General features: G+C 40.0%; 1 protein-coding gene across 3 annotated transcripts in view; it reads right to left on the reverse strand.

Annotated features, from left to right (window-relative positions):
• Positions 1 to 14,551, reverse strand: part of SYNE1 (spectrin repeat containing nuclear envelope protein 1) — a 535,576-nt gene that overhangs the window by 183,080 nt on the left and 337,945 nt on the right. For all 3 annotated transcript variants that reach the window (XM_059714126.1, XM_059714134.1, XM_059714130.1), the window contains 7 exons: positions 13,822 to 13,968; positions 10,725 to 10,850; positions 8,958 to 9,134; positions 5,956 to 6,221; positions 2,806 to 4,966; positions 2,039 to 2,376; positions 1,511 to 1,655 (listed from right to left, as the gene is read on the reverse strand). In XM_059714126.1, the coding sequence (XP_059570109.1) occupies positions 1,511 to 1,655; positions 2,039 to 2,376; positions 2,806 to 4,966; positions 5,956 to 6,221; positions 8,958 to 9,134; positions 10,725 to 10,850; positions 13,822 to 13,968 (3,360 nt within the window). The remainder of the gene's footprint in view (positions 1 to 1,510; positions 1,656 to 2,038; positions 2,377 to 2,805; positions 4,967 to 5,955; positions 6,222 to 8,957; positions 9,135 to 10,724; positions 10,851 to 13,821; positions 13,969 to 14,551) is intronic.

A 14,551-nucleotide genomic window follows, 5' to 3' on the forward strand; every position in this document is an offset into this window, starting at 1 on the left:
AATTTTTGTATTTGGCAACTTCAAACAATAATCTGGTTTAATGATTACTTTCTATAATTAATTTATAATTTAAGATAATCACTTTTGTTCATTTTAAAGGACATTTATTTTACACAAGTACCCTCTACATATGATTTAGATGTTGGAAGTATTGCATAAGAGTTCCTAACAAGAATGCCCAGTATTTGTGAGTCCTTGACTGGGAAGTGAAATGTGAATAGAAGCTATATATATGTATAAGATAGTATAAGCACTATTGCCCAAAATCTTTGCTCTGTACAAACTGTACTCAAGACATAATGGATAGGGCTGTACGAAATTTCACTGGCCATTTCATTTTGACATTGTTTCAACTAATTTTGAGGTCAAAACAACAAATCAAAACAAAACAAAGGGCTGCGAAACAGCCTCGAAACAAAACGAGGCTAGTCGAAATATTTCGAAAGTTGAAACGTTTTGACCATAGCGCTGGGGATGGAAAGTCAGTCTAGCTGGGCTGACTTCCCCCATCCCCGGTGCTAGATTGGGCTGGGGATGGGTAGTCAACCCAGCTGGGCTGACTTCCCATCCCCGGCACAAGATCAGGCCGGGGACTGGTAGTCAGCCCAGCTGGACTGACTTCCTATCCCCGGGGCTAGGATCAGGCTCAGGAAAGAAAGTCAGCCCAGCTGGACTGAGTTCCTTTCCCCAGAATGATGGTCGGGCGAAATGTTGAAACAGTGTCAAAACAGCCTCACTGTTTCGACTTGATATGAAATTCCATACAAAACACTGTTCCATCCAGACCTCGAAACTGAAGTTGGAACGGAACAGTGCCGTTTTGCACAGCCCTAATAATGGACACTTATAACCTGGAAAGAGCTGTTTGCAGCTTCCTGACAAAACCTGTATGAGCAAGAGTTCTAACTCAATTTTCTATCCAAATCCAAAACTTACTTGGGCAGTGAGGCATATGGCAAAGGAGGCCATCTCTATCAGCTCTCTCCTTGTAGAGAATCCCCATAAATGGAAGGGATTCTTTTTTGCCAATTTCTCATTGGTTTCAAGCTAATCTTGGCTTTGTATGCAATCCTAACTGCAGCAGTATGAATAACCTGGCCTAGGCCTAGCTATAGTGCTCCACAGTAAGTACATTTCTAATATACCAAATCTCTCAGCTCTCTCACTCTCAAGAACCCCTGGCAGAAAATTAGTGAGGGATGCCATTGACTCAATTATCATTTTTATAAGAATTGGAATTTTTTAGGTGGATCTGTAAGAGTTACTTCAGTAAGGTATGTTTATTTTAATCACTTCTTGTCAGTATCCACTGTTTAAGCTACTGTATGTATATAGAGGACACGATTCTTGTATTTTATTTAGGATGCAAATAAAAAAAACCCTTCATAACTTATTTCTAATGCAAAAACAAATGAGATGTACATCTCTGGTGTCCTGAATCCTATGGCAAATGGTTGAATTTATTTTCACAGAAAGAAATTGGACATCCTGCTGATTTTGGAAACCTTACCTTATGGGCCAGCAATTTCTTTTCTGCTTCATGACCAGAAGCAGACTTAGCTAAAGAGAATTCTGATAATTTCTTCTCAGCCTCATTCATCAATTCAATAACCTTCTGCCTTGCCATCTGGTACTCCTGCCACAGAGAAGCACACCTTGGAGAATGAAACACGAGCAAGAAAGATTCAGTATAATAAAAAAAATCATTGAAACAAGCACTGGTACATACAGTTCTGAGGTTTACTACTACTACTATTTTGCATTTATCTATTAGCTTTTTTTTATAAGAAACTCAATATGTATTAAAAACAAAAATCTCAATTCTCACAAAAACCTTCTGAAATAGTATATTGATAAAATATCACTTAACTCATTCTAAAAAGATGAAGCTTAGAGATCTTAAGCAACTCATTTCACATCAGCCAGCCAATCAGTTATGGAGAAGACAGGATCTGGGAATTCTGAATCCCAAGCCACAGATCCCAACCCACTAGACTGGAAACAAATGTAGTGTGTCCCTTATCATCCCCAAAGATACCTCTGCAGTAGATCTTGCTGGGTTTCAGATTCCTGTTTTGTTCCCTTGCCTTTTTCCCCCAGAGCAGCTATATTCTGTACCAGTTGTTCTCTTGCTGTAACTTGGATAAATAGTTCCATCTCAGACACCAGGCAATGTAGCTCTTCCAGGTGACTCTGGAATTGACTTTCTGTGCTGAAAAATTCTATGTGGTTTCTTAGATTCTCCTCGCAACTTTCCACATCCAGACCATTCTTTGTCAAATGTAGCGATTCCTGAGCATCCTCAAGCCAATCATTGGCTGTTTGCATAACTTGGTAGTACCTTTGACACAGGCTATACAATTTAGTCAATGTAGCCTGAAACAACAGTGAAAAATAACATTTACAATAACAGAGGTAACAATTCTTAACAACAAAAATAATGAGAATACCCCACCAAGATGTCAAGGCTTCACTAATGTCATACCCTAATCTATCTTTTGCTCCTCAGAAGTAGCACCAGCTATGCCCATCCTTCCTTCCTGTCTTGTGCCTGGCCCCTAAATGTGGAGAGGCCACCTAGAGTGAGAGCATGGATGTATCTGTGTGTGCTGTGTATGCTGATGGAAGTCTTTACTCCTCCAAAGTCCTTGTTTTACCACCTAGCATGGACCATGACCTATGCCTAAAATGATGAAAAATAATTAGGAAGCAAAGTCAATCTATTCATGATGACAACACAAAGAAAACCAACACAAGCTAATTTTTCCAAGATAGAAGAAAATAATAGATTGGGGACACACTAACCTGCCTCTTTTGTATGGCTTCTTGAACTTCATTATCCAGTTCTGACAGCTCAGCAAGGGTGTTTTCCAAGTCTGCAGGTATCAGTTCTTTTGCTTTCATGTACTTCTCCTTTTCTTTACTGCTCAGGGCATTCATTATTCTCAGACTTGACTGCACTTCTTCTTGATGGATCTGAACCTTTCGAATCTCTTCCTGGATGTTTTGTAGTTTCAGGTCCAAACTTAATGTTCCGTTAAGCTCTTCCTTAACCCATCTCAGCCACTCAAGTGAGCGGCAGATCTCTGTTTGAAAGTCTATGCTTTGTACCAGCCTGTTTTCACATTCCATCACTGTGTCACCAATGGTAGCATGCAATGACTTTAGCTTTTCCTGCCAAGACTGTACTTCATGATTGGCTGTCCCATAGGCAGATGGGTCAAGCCGAGGAGAAAGCACATCTAGATGTTCAGTGATTCGCTTCAAAAGAATCCCTGTGTCTTGCAAGCTACCAGCCAGAGAATGGTAAATTTTCAGCTTTTCTTCTATTGGGAGTGTTTCCTCATTCACTTTCATCTGCTCTTTCTTCACTGCCTCTAGCTGTCTCTTCAACTGTGTGCACATTTCCTCATATTCCTGATAGGCCTCTATAGCATCTTCCAAAAGGCTAACTTTCTGTTCTATTTGCCTTTTCACCTTGTGATATAGCGTGATGAGTTTCAACATTTCATCGGGTTGCCATGGTTGTCCAGTGCTTCGGAAAGCCTCCTTTTTCTGGTTCAGTTCATCAACTGCTGCACCAAGGTTTCCCACCTCACCTAAGAGAGCTCTGTAATCCTGTTGGAGTGATGCAACTTCTTTGGCTGAGAGAACAGTTGGAGCTTTGTTCATGCTTAAATACTGATCTTCCAGTTCAGTTAAAGTCTTGGTTGTCAATTCAATCAAAGAAGCATATTCTTTGCGGGAAGAAATTGCCTCCTGAACTCTGTAGAACTTATCTTTGGCCAGAGCAATGATGATATTAAATTGCTGAGGCAGGGCATTCAGCTTTTCATCTAGATAAGAATGATCCACTTCATTAAGGGATGGTAGGATTTCCTGACCATCTCTCTGCAGCATAAGTAAAAGAGTTTCATATTCAGGAGACTGCTCAAGAATCTGTTGATACTTAATCAACTGGGCATATAGTTCAGAATTATTATTCATTAAATTGATTTCTGGAAATGTGACAATATCAGTTTGTTTTAGCCAATGATTAGCTTTATCCAAATCTTCTTTGAAATACTTCCTGGAAACCATATTTTTCTCCAGTTCTACCAGTCTCTGGCTACACTTGTGTAAAACAGTGTCATACACATTTTGTAGTTCCTGCAATTTACCTAGCACTTCACTTTTTTCCTGTTCTTCTGCTTCTTTCATTAAATCCCGTCCTTGAGCCCACAGCCCAGTGATTTCATTCTGACAGGTCTTCAGGCTAGCTTGGGCATTCTTACAAGTCCTAATCTGTTTGCTCACATCTTCTGGCAACAGACAAATATGGTCATGGAACATTATCTTTTTCTCATGTTGCTGAATCTGATTTGTAGCCTGAAAAACTGCCATGAGAAACTGGCTCTTTTCAGATAGCACTTTATTCAGGTGCTTTTTCCTCTGACCAAGTAGATCACTGAGACACTCAACATGATTCTGTGTATCTGCAAGTGCCTTCTGGAGCAGCTGTCTTTCATTGAGGCCTAGATTAATCATCACCCGGTCAGCCTCTGTTATGAGTGTTTTCAGAACAAGCTGTTTGGCTTCTAGTTTACTACAAATGGTGAGATGATCCACGAGTAAGCTCTGAGCCAGGTCAGGTGGGGGGCTCTGTTTAAGAGCCTCAGAGATGCTTGGTTGTTGCTCTTCTGCCCACTCCATCAGTTCCTGAAATCTGGACTGTATCAAACTTAGCTCCTCTAAGGTTGTGACAGAAACCTGGATTTTCCTTTTGACCAGGTCCTCCAGCTGAGTCCAGCGTTGTTCAAAATATCCAGACTGCTCTTTCACTAATTCTCTGTCATCTAGATTCAGATGTTCCATCATCTTTTGCTTTTGGTCTTTCAAGTCTTCAAGGGCAAATCTCCTCTCCTGCAGAGCCAAAGCCAACTGTTCCAGGGCCTCAAGGTGCACATTTGTACTCTCAGCATCTGATCTGTTTGACAAAATGAATAGTACAAGAGTGAAATCTTTATTTATATTTAAGGTGGGATATTCAAAAAAGCCCAAGGGCAGTAGGAGCCCATATCATATTAGGATTCAATGGGATTAGGGTGTCAAAATCTTGTACGCTCCTTTTAAACTACTTGTCTCAATCACTAGAAAAAGATAGTATTTTTACTATCTTTTCTTCTGCCATAGCTTGTTGTAAATTCATATTAGCAGTATAACTACTGGCAGCCCACACTTTAACTCATTGTATATGAAAAGAACAAACATTATGCTAGACACATATTATTACAATATTGAGGTCAAGGGATTTTAGCCAATTGACATTAACAGTAGAAGAAGTAACCATTACTGTTTTAAAAATACAGTCTTAAGTTGTGCTCAAGATGTTGTCTCAATGATGCGGTGGGAGCAACTAAAATTTCAAGTGTCTGACAATTTACACTAACCATTCTATAAAAATATGAGATAATCGCTTAGCTATGAATGAGAAACGTTAGAACATACTGTTTGGAACTGTATTTTTGATTCTCTAACATAGATATCCCTCATTAGAGAATAATGCTTGCATAATTTAATTTAAATTAAATTAAATTTAATTTTTTGAATACGTCACAAAATGTAAATTTCCAAGTGTCAAAGTGATTAAAATGTATGCATTTTGCAGCCAGTGTTAAGTGGTACGTAAGGACAAGAAGGTAACACAACACAGAGCTATAACCAGAGGTTATTAGCTTACTCTTCTTGAAAGCAACTCCTGAAGATCTGACTAAAAAATTAATACACATTCTGTATTCCATCTTCTTTTCATCTCAAAACAATGCATTCTACCGTAACCAAAGAAGGAGGTATTCTGTTTTTTTAAATCAAGCACATTATTAAAAGGGATATTTAAAGGGCATGATATCTAGAAATATGGTAAGAGGGCCATGTGTGTCAAATATATCAAGTCAGAACAAGACAGACTCTCTCTACCTGGCCAGGTTGTCCCATTCCTTTGTAAACTTATCCAAGAAGACTTCTACTACATTCATGCGATCATGGTAATCTCTTGTCCTCTGAAGATCCTTCTCCCTCTCTGTGAGCAAGCTGGTTGTGTGAAGGCAGAGGTCCAACCACTGATTGCTTAAATGTCCTATTTCCTTGTGCTCAGGTGACTCCTGTCCTTGTGTTAGTTTGTTCACCTTCTCAGTCACAGAGGTAAGATCTGACTGTTTAGACTGCAGCTTCTGGCTGAACTCCTGTTAGAAGAACAAATGAAAAACAAAATAGAGATATGCCATCTAATAATGAGCTGAGATTTGAATGATAATGCTAAACACACTCTACTTAGAGCTGGATAGAGGCTCAGCCCTGTGTATCAGGTGTGTGAGGGAGAGGCAGCTAGCCATGTTAGTCTGAAGTCAACCAGAAGGAAGGCAGGGCATAGTGACACCTTAGAAATTAACCCATTTAGAAATGCATACACTTACATAGGTGTAGGTTGTAGCCGTACTGGCCTAAGGACATAGGCAGACAAGATTCTTTGGGTAAATCCAATATCTTTTATTAGACCAACTCAAATAGTTGAAAAAATTCTTCTTTGCAAGCTTTTGGGTACACTGCAGATGGTCTGTGCTCTTCCTGGATGGAGCAGTAAAGCAGCTAGAGGCCAGTAATAGACCATATCTGTCTATCTATTATAATAGATAAATCACAGTACTGGCCACTGGCTGCTTTACTACCTCATCCAAGAAGGTCACAGACCATCTGTAGACACTTCCTCTGCTGGACAAAGGGTAACTACCTGAAAGCTTGCAAAGAATTTTTCCAACTATTTGAGTTGGTCTAATAAAAGATATCGGATTTACCCAAAGAATATTGTCTACACTTTCACATGCCTATCAAAGATTAGGGAAGGGATGTAACCTAAAGGACAAGAAAGGGGTATTAGCAAAATACTTCATTTACACAATCAAGATGGGAGAGGAATAAGGACTAAAGTCACAATCCATTCCCTGGCCCTCTCCTGGAGTTGCACAGCTGCTCAACATACTCTCCACAGGAAAGAAAAGCATAGCCCTACAAGTGGTCAATTTTGCCAGTACTGTATATTGCACACTCTTCTCTTTTGTCTATCTTTTTCCAGAGATAGTTGCATAAAACAGGATCTCAGCTCCATAGAATTTCACTGCCTCTCGCTTAAATGGATGCTTAAACTTTGATAGTTCTTCTACTTGCAATAGGACATTATGGTTGATTATCAAATCAAAGACTATGGACTCCCCATTTCATATAAATTTCCTTGATGAATATAAAACTAAACTAAAATAATATCAACGAAAAAAATATAGAAAATGAACAACACATAGTTAAAAACAACCTGTTGTTTTTCCTACGTTATTTAACATTGCCTGATGCTCTGCAATGAACAGCATTTTCCAAATTCCAAAAAAGGACTATCTACAGTCCAGGCTAGGTCCTGCATTCTTCCAGCACCACTCACTTTAATCAAAACCATTTAGTTTGCAGTAACTTGCATGCTAAATGCTGGACTGAGTCTTACCTGCCCTGTATCCACTATCCTAAAACACAATGGTTCTCTGCAAAATTAAAGGTACACAGGGGAATGACAGACAATAAGTTACTCATTCTAAGTGGGCAGTATCTGCTCCTATGCATGGTAAACTACTGAAGCTAACTGGAGGAGTGAGAAAGAAAAATCCATGTTCCTGTCTTCTTCCTGCCTCCTTCATCAGTTGTTAGTACAATGGGCCTACTATGATCTCGGTGCAAGGATGTGACTATATACTCAGCCCCTCCCTATTTGGGAGGAAGCACTCTTTTAACTTTCCACAATGCTTAGTGTAGTAATAAAGTACAGTACACAGTCTAGTCCAAATAATGCAAAAATCGGCCTTCCATGATTTATTAATGACTGAAAGAAAGAGCATATTTCTTTTAGTAAAGTTAGTGGTATTTTGACTACAGCATAAATTGTCTGCATTTTCTAAATGACTACTTTGAAGCCAATATCTAAAATACCCTCCTCTGCAAGCAGGAACAAATCAAGTTTCTATTTGAAAGAGTATCTGTTCCCTACTGATCAGGACCTGCAAGATAAAGTATTATTTCTTTTAGAAATAGTGGTATATTGGTATGTGGACAAATAAAGAGTGGAGGTTTACGGTCTGTCAGCTTCTCTATAGTAAATGTGTGCACACGTTTCTCCATAGTAAATAAAAGGTAGCCTGTGGCAGCTTACCGTTCCCTTTAAGTAAAAGCATGCACACTGGCAGTTACTGCAGAATAACTGACACACTGCAAATCCCTGCCATCATTTATCTCTCACATGCTTGTTCATGTGTCTGTGACAATAGTTTTTATTATGTATTCTGAGGAGAAGAGCAATTCTATTATAATAGATAAATCACAGATTTTAACATCAGATTAAGTGTTTACAGGAGTCGCAAAAATCTGCATCTCCAGGCTAGATCTGGACCTAGAGGGGATGGTCGGGTGACTGATGAGAGTTAATGCAGCTGTTGCTCACTCACTCCCCTGCTGACATTTGCCCACTGGGGCTCTGTAATTGGAATTCAGTGGCAGGCCCCACTCTCACTTGCCTCGTTCCCAATGTGGGCTGGGTGAAGTGGCTCTGTGGGCCAGATCCAGCCTGTAGCCATATGTTTAATGACCCTGAACAGGTAATTAACCCCTTGAAAATGAAGGCAACCTATTTCAGTAAAGCTGAGACTGTTTTCTGTAAAATATAGAAGTAATAATAATTTTTCTTTCTGAAGCAGACACTTCACTTCTTTCCAATGTAAAAAAACACTGCCTTCCACTGCTCTTGCTTTTACCAAAATAATACATACATAATGTGTGTGTGTGTGTGTGTGTGTGTGTGTGAGAGAGAGAGAGAAAATACACACACACACACACACACACAGAACTGTTGTACATATTCCTCGTTTTCCAATCCAATGGCTCCTTACCTTAACTTGTAAAACCATGTTCTGGGCAATGTTCAACTCCAGTTCTGCCCGTCTCCTCTTCATATTCTGCAGTTGTTGGTCTGCGTCCTGGAAGTAGATCCAAAGCTCAGCCTTCATTTGTTTTACCTCTTCCCAACCTTGGGCCAGGTATTGGGAATGCATCATCTGTTGCTCAATCTAAAAGAAAAGAACAGAAAGAAAAAGGGATGAAAATGTTTTAATGCAACTATTTGCCTGCTATATGGACTGGATGCTAGCACTGTGTGGAAGGCAGATACCTGCGGTATCTTGGGGGACTATGTGAAGCTTGCAGAATACATGTGTCCAAAAAGAGAGTTAGCCTCCTGAAGTTATAAGATAAGATTGCATCAGAGAAAAACAACAGCAGAATAACAACTTTTATTATAATTCAATATTGAAAAGGTGGTATAAAAACCCTAAATGACTGTGAAATAATCAAGTGTTCAAAAATTCCCTTTAAAGCTTAAATTCCCTTTGCTGTTCCTAGGATACCCTCTCACTGAGGTTCTTCACTCTACCAGAAAGTCAGTTAATACTGATAAGCGCAGCAAGCTTGTAATTACGTTACAGTGCCTTTATTCTTTCGCTTTCACTTCAAGAATTATGCTGGATTGTGACTTATACAGTCTCTTAATGACTAAGTGAAAACATTCAACATTTATTTCCATCTAATATGCCTAAGAAAGTTCTTTTTCTCATGTGTCTTATTGAATAATGCCTTTTGTTAGGAAAAATTCAACAAGGAGAACGCTTACCGGAGCTGAATCCATCAATCAATGTTAAATCCTTATTAACAGCGCTTTGCTTGCTTCAAATACAGCAGTAGGTTGTCTTTAAGATTTAGAGGCTCAAAATGTCTTGGTGCTCTCCTCTTGATTTTGTTGTTGTTATTGGTTTTGCTAGTTACTTAATAGTGATTCTTATTTCTGGGTCTTTGACTTACCTTTCAAGTTACAGATTATGGATTACTTGGATTTGCATCATTTGCTTTTCTGGTATGGAATTTGGTTATTGTATGCTTTTGGCTTTTATACTCAACAGAGTTAGTTACCATGTTATTAGAATGCTTGTGCATAAAGTGCATAGTGAAATGAAATACTTGTATGGAGGGAACTGCAGGAAAGAGTTTTTCTTGGTCATAACTTTCATTCAAATCCTTTAATTTGAAATTTAGAATTAACATTTAAAAGCTTAAAATGTAAGTACATGGTTGTAAATGCACATAAAGAAGTTATCAATTTTGTCAAAAAGTTAAAATTAATAAAAATTGATCCCTCAGGAGATTTTATGCCATGTTGATTTTAGTGAATATCAAAAAATAAGCTTATTATTGCTGAATTTTTAATAAAGGGTGTACTGAAGACTAAAACTTTACAACAATGCATTAGCAGATAGTCTAAATCATATTTTCTGCTACTGGAAACAATAATACCTTGGGTCACATTCTTCTTCTTCAGACAGGCATAATATACACTATATTTTGCTGCCTTGATGTACTATACTTGAATAGCCCCCACCCACTCTGGCAACCTTCCTGTAACATGCTGCTATATGAAGAATACCATAGTATTAGGGAAACTGTCATACTGCCACTGCAACAATTTAATAAAAAGAAAAGTTGAGATGTACATAAAGAAGATGTTTCTTTAAGCCATTGTCTAATATGACCCTTGTATAAGAGGGCAGATCAAGGCAATTAAAACTTTAAGAAGGATTAGAAGCTGACTGGTGTGCTTTGTCTCATACCGTTTGTTTTGTTCGCTGAATGTCTGTTGCCACATTCTTCACTGTGGTGTCTGATAAATCACACATGGAGCACAAAAGATCCAGGTAGGTGCTTGCTTGTTCCTGCAGAGCTCGGAAGTGTTTAACCTGAAGGGAAACACCTCTGATAGATCTTTTCAGCTTAAAAACATTCAGTTTTGACAATTCTCAGATGGAAAAAAAATATAAAACAACAGCACTTTATCAAAGAAGGCTGTTTTGCCACAGCTATAAATCATTAGAGCAACTTGAAAACAAAATGAAATAAAATAATATAAAAATTAAGTAATAAAATATATTTCCCACTATGATGAAGAATGGCAATTGTATTTTGTTTATTTTTTAGAGCAAAGATTAATGTTCATGTTGTACTGTACTTGGTTTATTCCACGATAGGGAACTAGAAATTTTTATGTGTATACATGCAGAGAATTTCAGCTAAGTCATTCTCTCATGGGGGAAAGAAAACAGAATTAACTCTCCTGTTGTACTGACTGGGTAAAGTGACTGTCTAGACCAGGGGTGGCCAACCATAAGCATCCTGGGCAACCTCTGTGTGTGGCACAAGGCAGCTTAGGAGGGGAGCAGGGAATGCACCAACAGCTAGAAATCAAGGACTAGAAAGCGAGCAGCAGAATGGGCAGGGAGCACAGGGAAGGGAGAATACATCTGAACAGCACAACAGAGAGCAAGGAGTAAAAAGCAGAACAGCTGGGCAGGGGAAGGGGATCAGAATGACATAATGGAAGATGCAAGGCTTAAATTGTGGCATACCTGCCAAAGAGGTTGGCCCTCACTGCTCTAGACCAATCTACTCTCTTACAGCTGAACTGATCCTGGCATGTTCAATGTCTTCTCTGGAAAGGGCTGATTCCTTCATGACAGACCACTGCCAACTCCCTCCAGCATCCCTGGCAGCAAAGCCTTGACAGTGTTATGCTCTCAGGAGCTTCAGCCACTGCTCCTAGGATCCACTCTCACAGAGGTTCACCACTCTACCACAAAGTCAATTAATATTGATAAGCACAACATTAACTTATCTGCTAAAGTTCTTGAGACCGCAAAGCCACCATATTACAAATACAGCTGCCACTTCCTATAACTGGCTGCCTTCTACAGTATAGGGAAACACAACCCAAAGGAGCAGCAGATGAGGAAGAAGGCAATGCTATAGTGGTGGTACTTTCCTCTTTCATGACCTTGGCAGCCACAATCTGCAGCACTGCAGACCCCTCCAGTAAAGTATATAGGGGTTGAAAATGCCCCTAAATTGCAAAATGTGTATCTTTGAGTCAGTTTTAATTTTAACACAGGGTAAAAAACCAATACAAAATAAATTAGCTAGGTATTAAAAATGACCAGCAAGAAAAGAAAGAATGATTTCAAGTTACATAATGATTGACTTACACAAAGAATGATTTCAAATAATTCATAAGGAACCAGGAAGCATGCCTTATTACATGGTTCCTTTTCCTAAGGGGGAGAAAAGGGAGGGGAGGGAAATGTAGAAAAAACTCAGATGAGATCAAATAACACAAGAGAGACGGATTTTGGACAATTCCTGAAGATAAATTTGTATGACATAGAGATTATATATCCATTCACCCAGTATCAGATATAAAATAACCCCAATCTAGCTGATAACATGCTTGGCATTATGAGATATAAACACTGTGGAAGACCAAAGATAATTCTGGTCAGGCTGATACAGCCAAAAGAAGAAATAGATGACTGTAGAGGCCTCCACCACCACCACTCCAGCATTTATCTATTCACTACTGCAACCTGGGCACCTTGCTCAACAGCTGGCATTACTTACATTAGTTACAGGTTCTGGATAGCTTCCCTGTGGGTGGAGAAGTCCCCAGTTCTGAATTTAGCCTTTGAATGTATGGACAACTAAATAAAGAATAAATCCCTAGAAGCATTTTGGAACTGATCTTTCATCCCAACATCCTGTGACGAGGAGAAGGGTTCCTTGCCCTCTCTTTCTGTTAGAAATGGGATGTGATACATTTTCTCTTGAATACCATAATGTGGTTGCAGGGTGCTCATTTTCAGTTCCCATATCCCCTTGTTTCTTCTCCCCCAGAGAGCTCTATGGGTGGCAAAGGCAACCAAATAATCTATTGAGAGCTGCTCATTTGTAGCGATACAACCCCCCCCAACACTGTGGAGTTGCACAGACAATCCAGGCCTGTTCAAGGTTGCCTTGAAGGTGAGCTCTAGCCATGGGTGATAGGAGGCTGCTCCTCTCCAGGCCTGCCCAGGATCAATCGCTGATGGAGAAGGGGGTAGCCTATCAATGATCACTAATGATCAGCTGGCAGCTGCTGAAAGGAGCTGCTCTCCTTGCCCCCACCACCCCTGGTAGTGCTGCTACCACTGTGGGAACACCAGTTCTTGTTGGTGCTTTGACAGCAGTGCTGGCTATTTTTGAAGCACTGTTGTGATGACAGAGTGCTGGCAGCTCCCCAGCAGTCACTCTCCATCCCCCCTTTCCCTTGGAGCATTGGGGTGGGGGGAAGAAGGGGGCAAGGGAAAATGTAAGACTGGGATGCTAACCTCTGTAGTGCTACTTGTAATTAAACAAGCCTGTGGCACTACAACACACAGTGCTATAAAGAAGTTCCTTTTTCAAACAAGTACTTTTCAGTAGCACTTGGTCCATGTTTATAGCACTGGAGTAGACTTCTTGTAGTGCTAAAAACATAATAGCTGCCCATACCCTCAGGTTGAAGCCTTTCTAATACTGTTGATGACAAACTGACCTTATGCCTATGATGCCCCTTATATATCTTCCATCTTTATTTCAGGAAGGATGGCAGGGAGCCAGGCAGGCAACAATTTCCACACATTTTGTATACAGATCCAGCCCTAGCATGATGTTCTTACATTGTGACTCTGTTGCTTCTAATGGATCCTTCTCTTGAGAAAAGCAGCTGATGAGAATGTGAATTTTTGATGTGTGAAGGGCCACAGAGTTATTTAATTTTTTTCTTCTGCAAAAATAAATACTTACTTGATTTCATGCCAAAAAGGAGTAGTTAACCAGTTTGCTTAAGTGTGCTTCTTTTACCTGCTTAACTGCATCTGCCAGGCTGAAAGGTGGCCAAGTGCTTGGTTTTAACTCTGGCTGAACTGTAGACAGCCAAGCTTGGCATTGCTGTAGAGTATCCTGATGATTCACATGCTTCTGCAGTTCATGTTCCAAACTCTGGTACACCTAAAATCCAAAGTTTTATAAGCTCACTAATATTTATGACATTCATATATAAAAAGAAAACCTAAAACCTAAAACCTAAAGATTGTATAAGATACAGGGCTCTGCATTCATAGTAACTAAGGACTTTGTTGCATATTACATGTACAGAGTAACTAAGAGCGTTTTGAGCTGTGCAAATGTTGATCAGTATTAGTGCTAGATCAAGTTTGGAGTAGCCACACCTTAAAGCTAAAAACCTTCTCTGACTGTCCCCCACCTGCACAACTGTGACTTGCCACTAGAGGGCTGGTGAGCAGATGCCTGACTAGGAGCTATAGCTTTGAGTCACCACTACAGGGCTGGTGATCCAGAACAGGTTTCTATCCCTGCTCTAGGTGGGAAGGTTTGAGAGTTGGGTTGATGGGGTGGGACCAGGAACATGAAGAGGAGAGGTCAGTGATGACCCGTAGGGAGTGCACCCCCTGACAGCGCTGGTGCACTCCTTACAGGCCATGCTCTCTGTTTAGACAACGGGCAGGGGGGCAGGGGGGAGCACCGGTGCACCCCTGCAAGTGCCAGATGAAGTGCCCCAGCCACTTCCAGG

The sequence above is a fragment of the Alligator mississippiensis genome, chromosome 1 (assembly GCF_030867095.1).
Source record: "Alligator mississippiensis isolate rAllMis1 chromosome 1, rAllMis1, whole genome shotgun sequence".
NCBI classification, from domain to species: domain Eukaryota; kingdom Metazoa; phylum Chordata; order Crocodylia; family Alligatoridae; genus Alligator; species Alligator mississippiensis.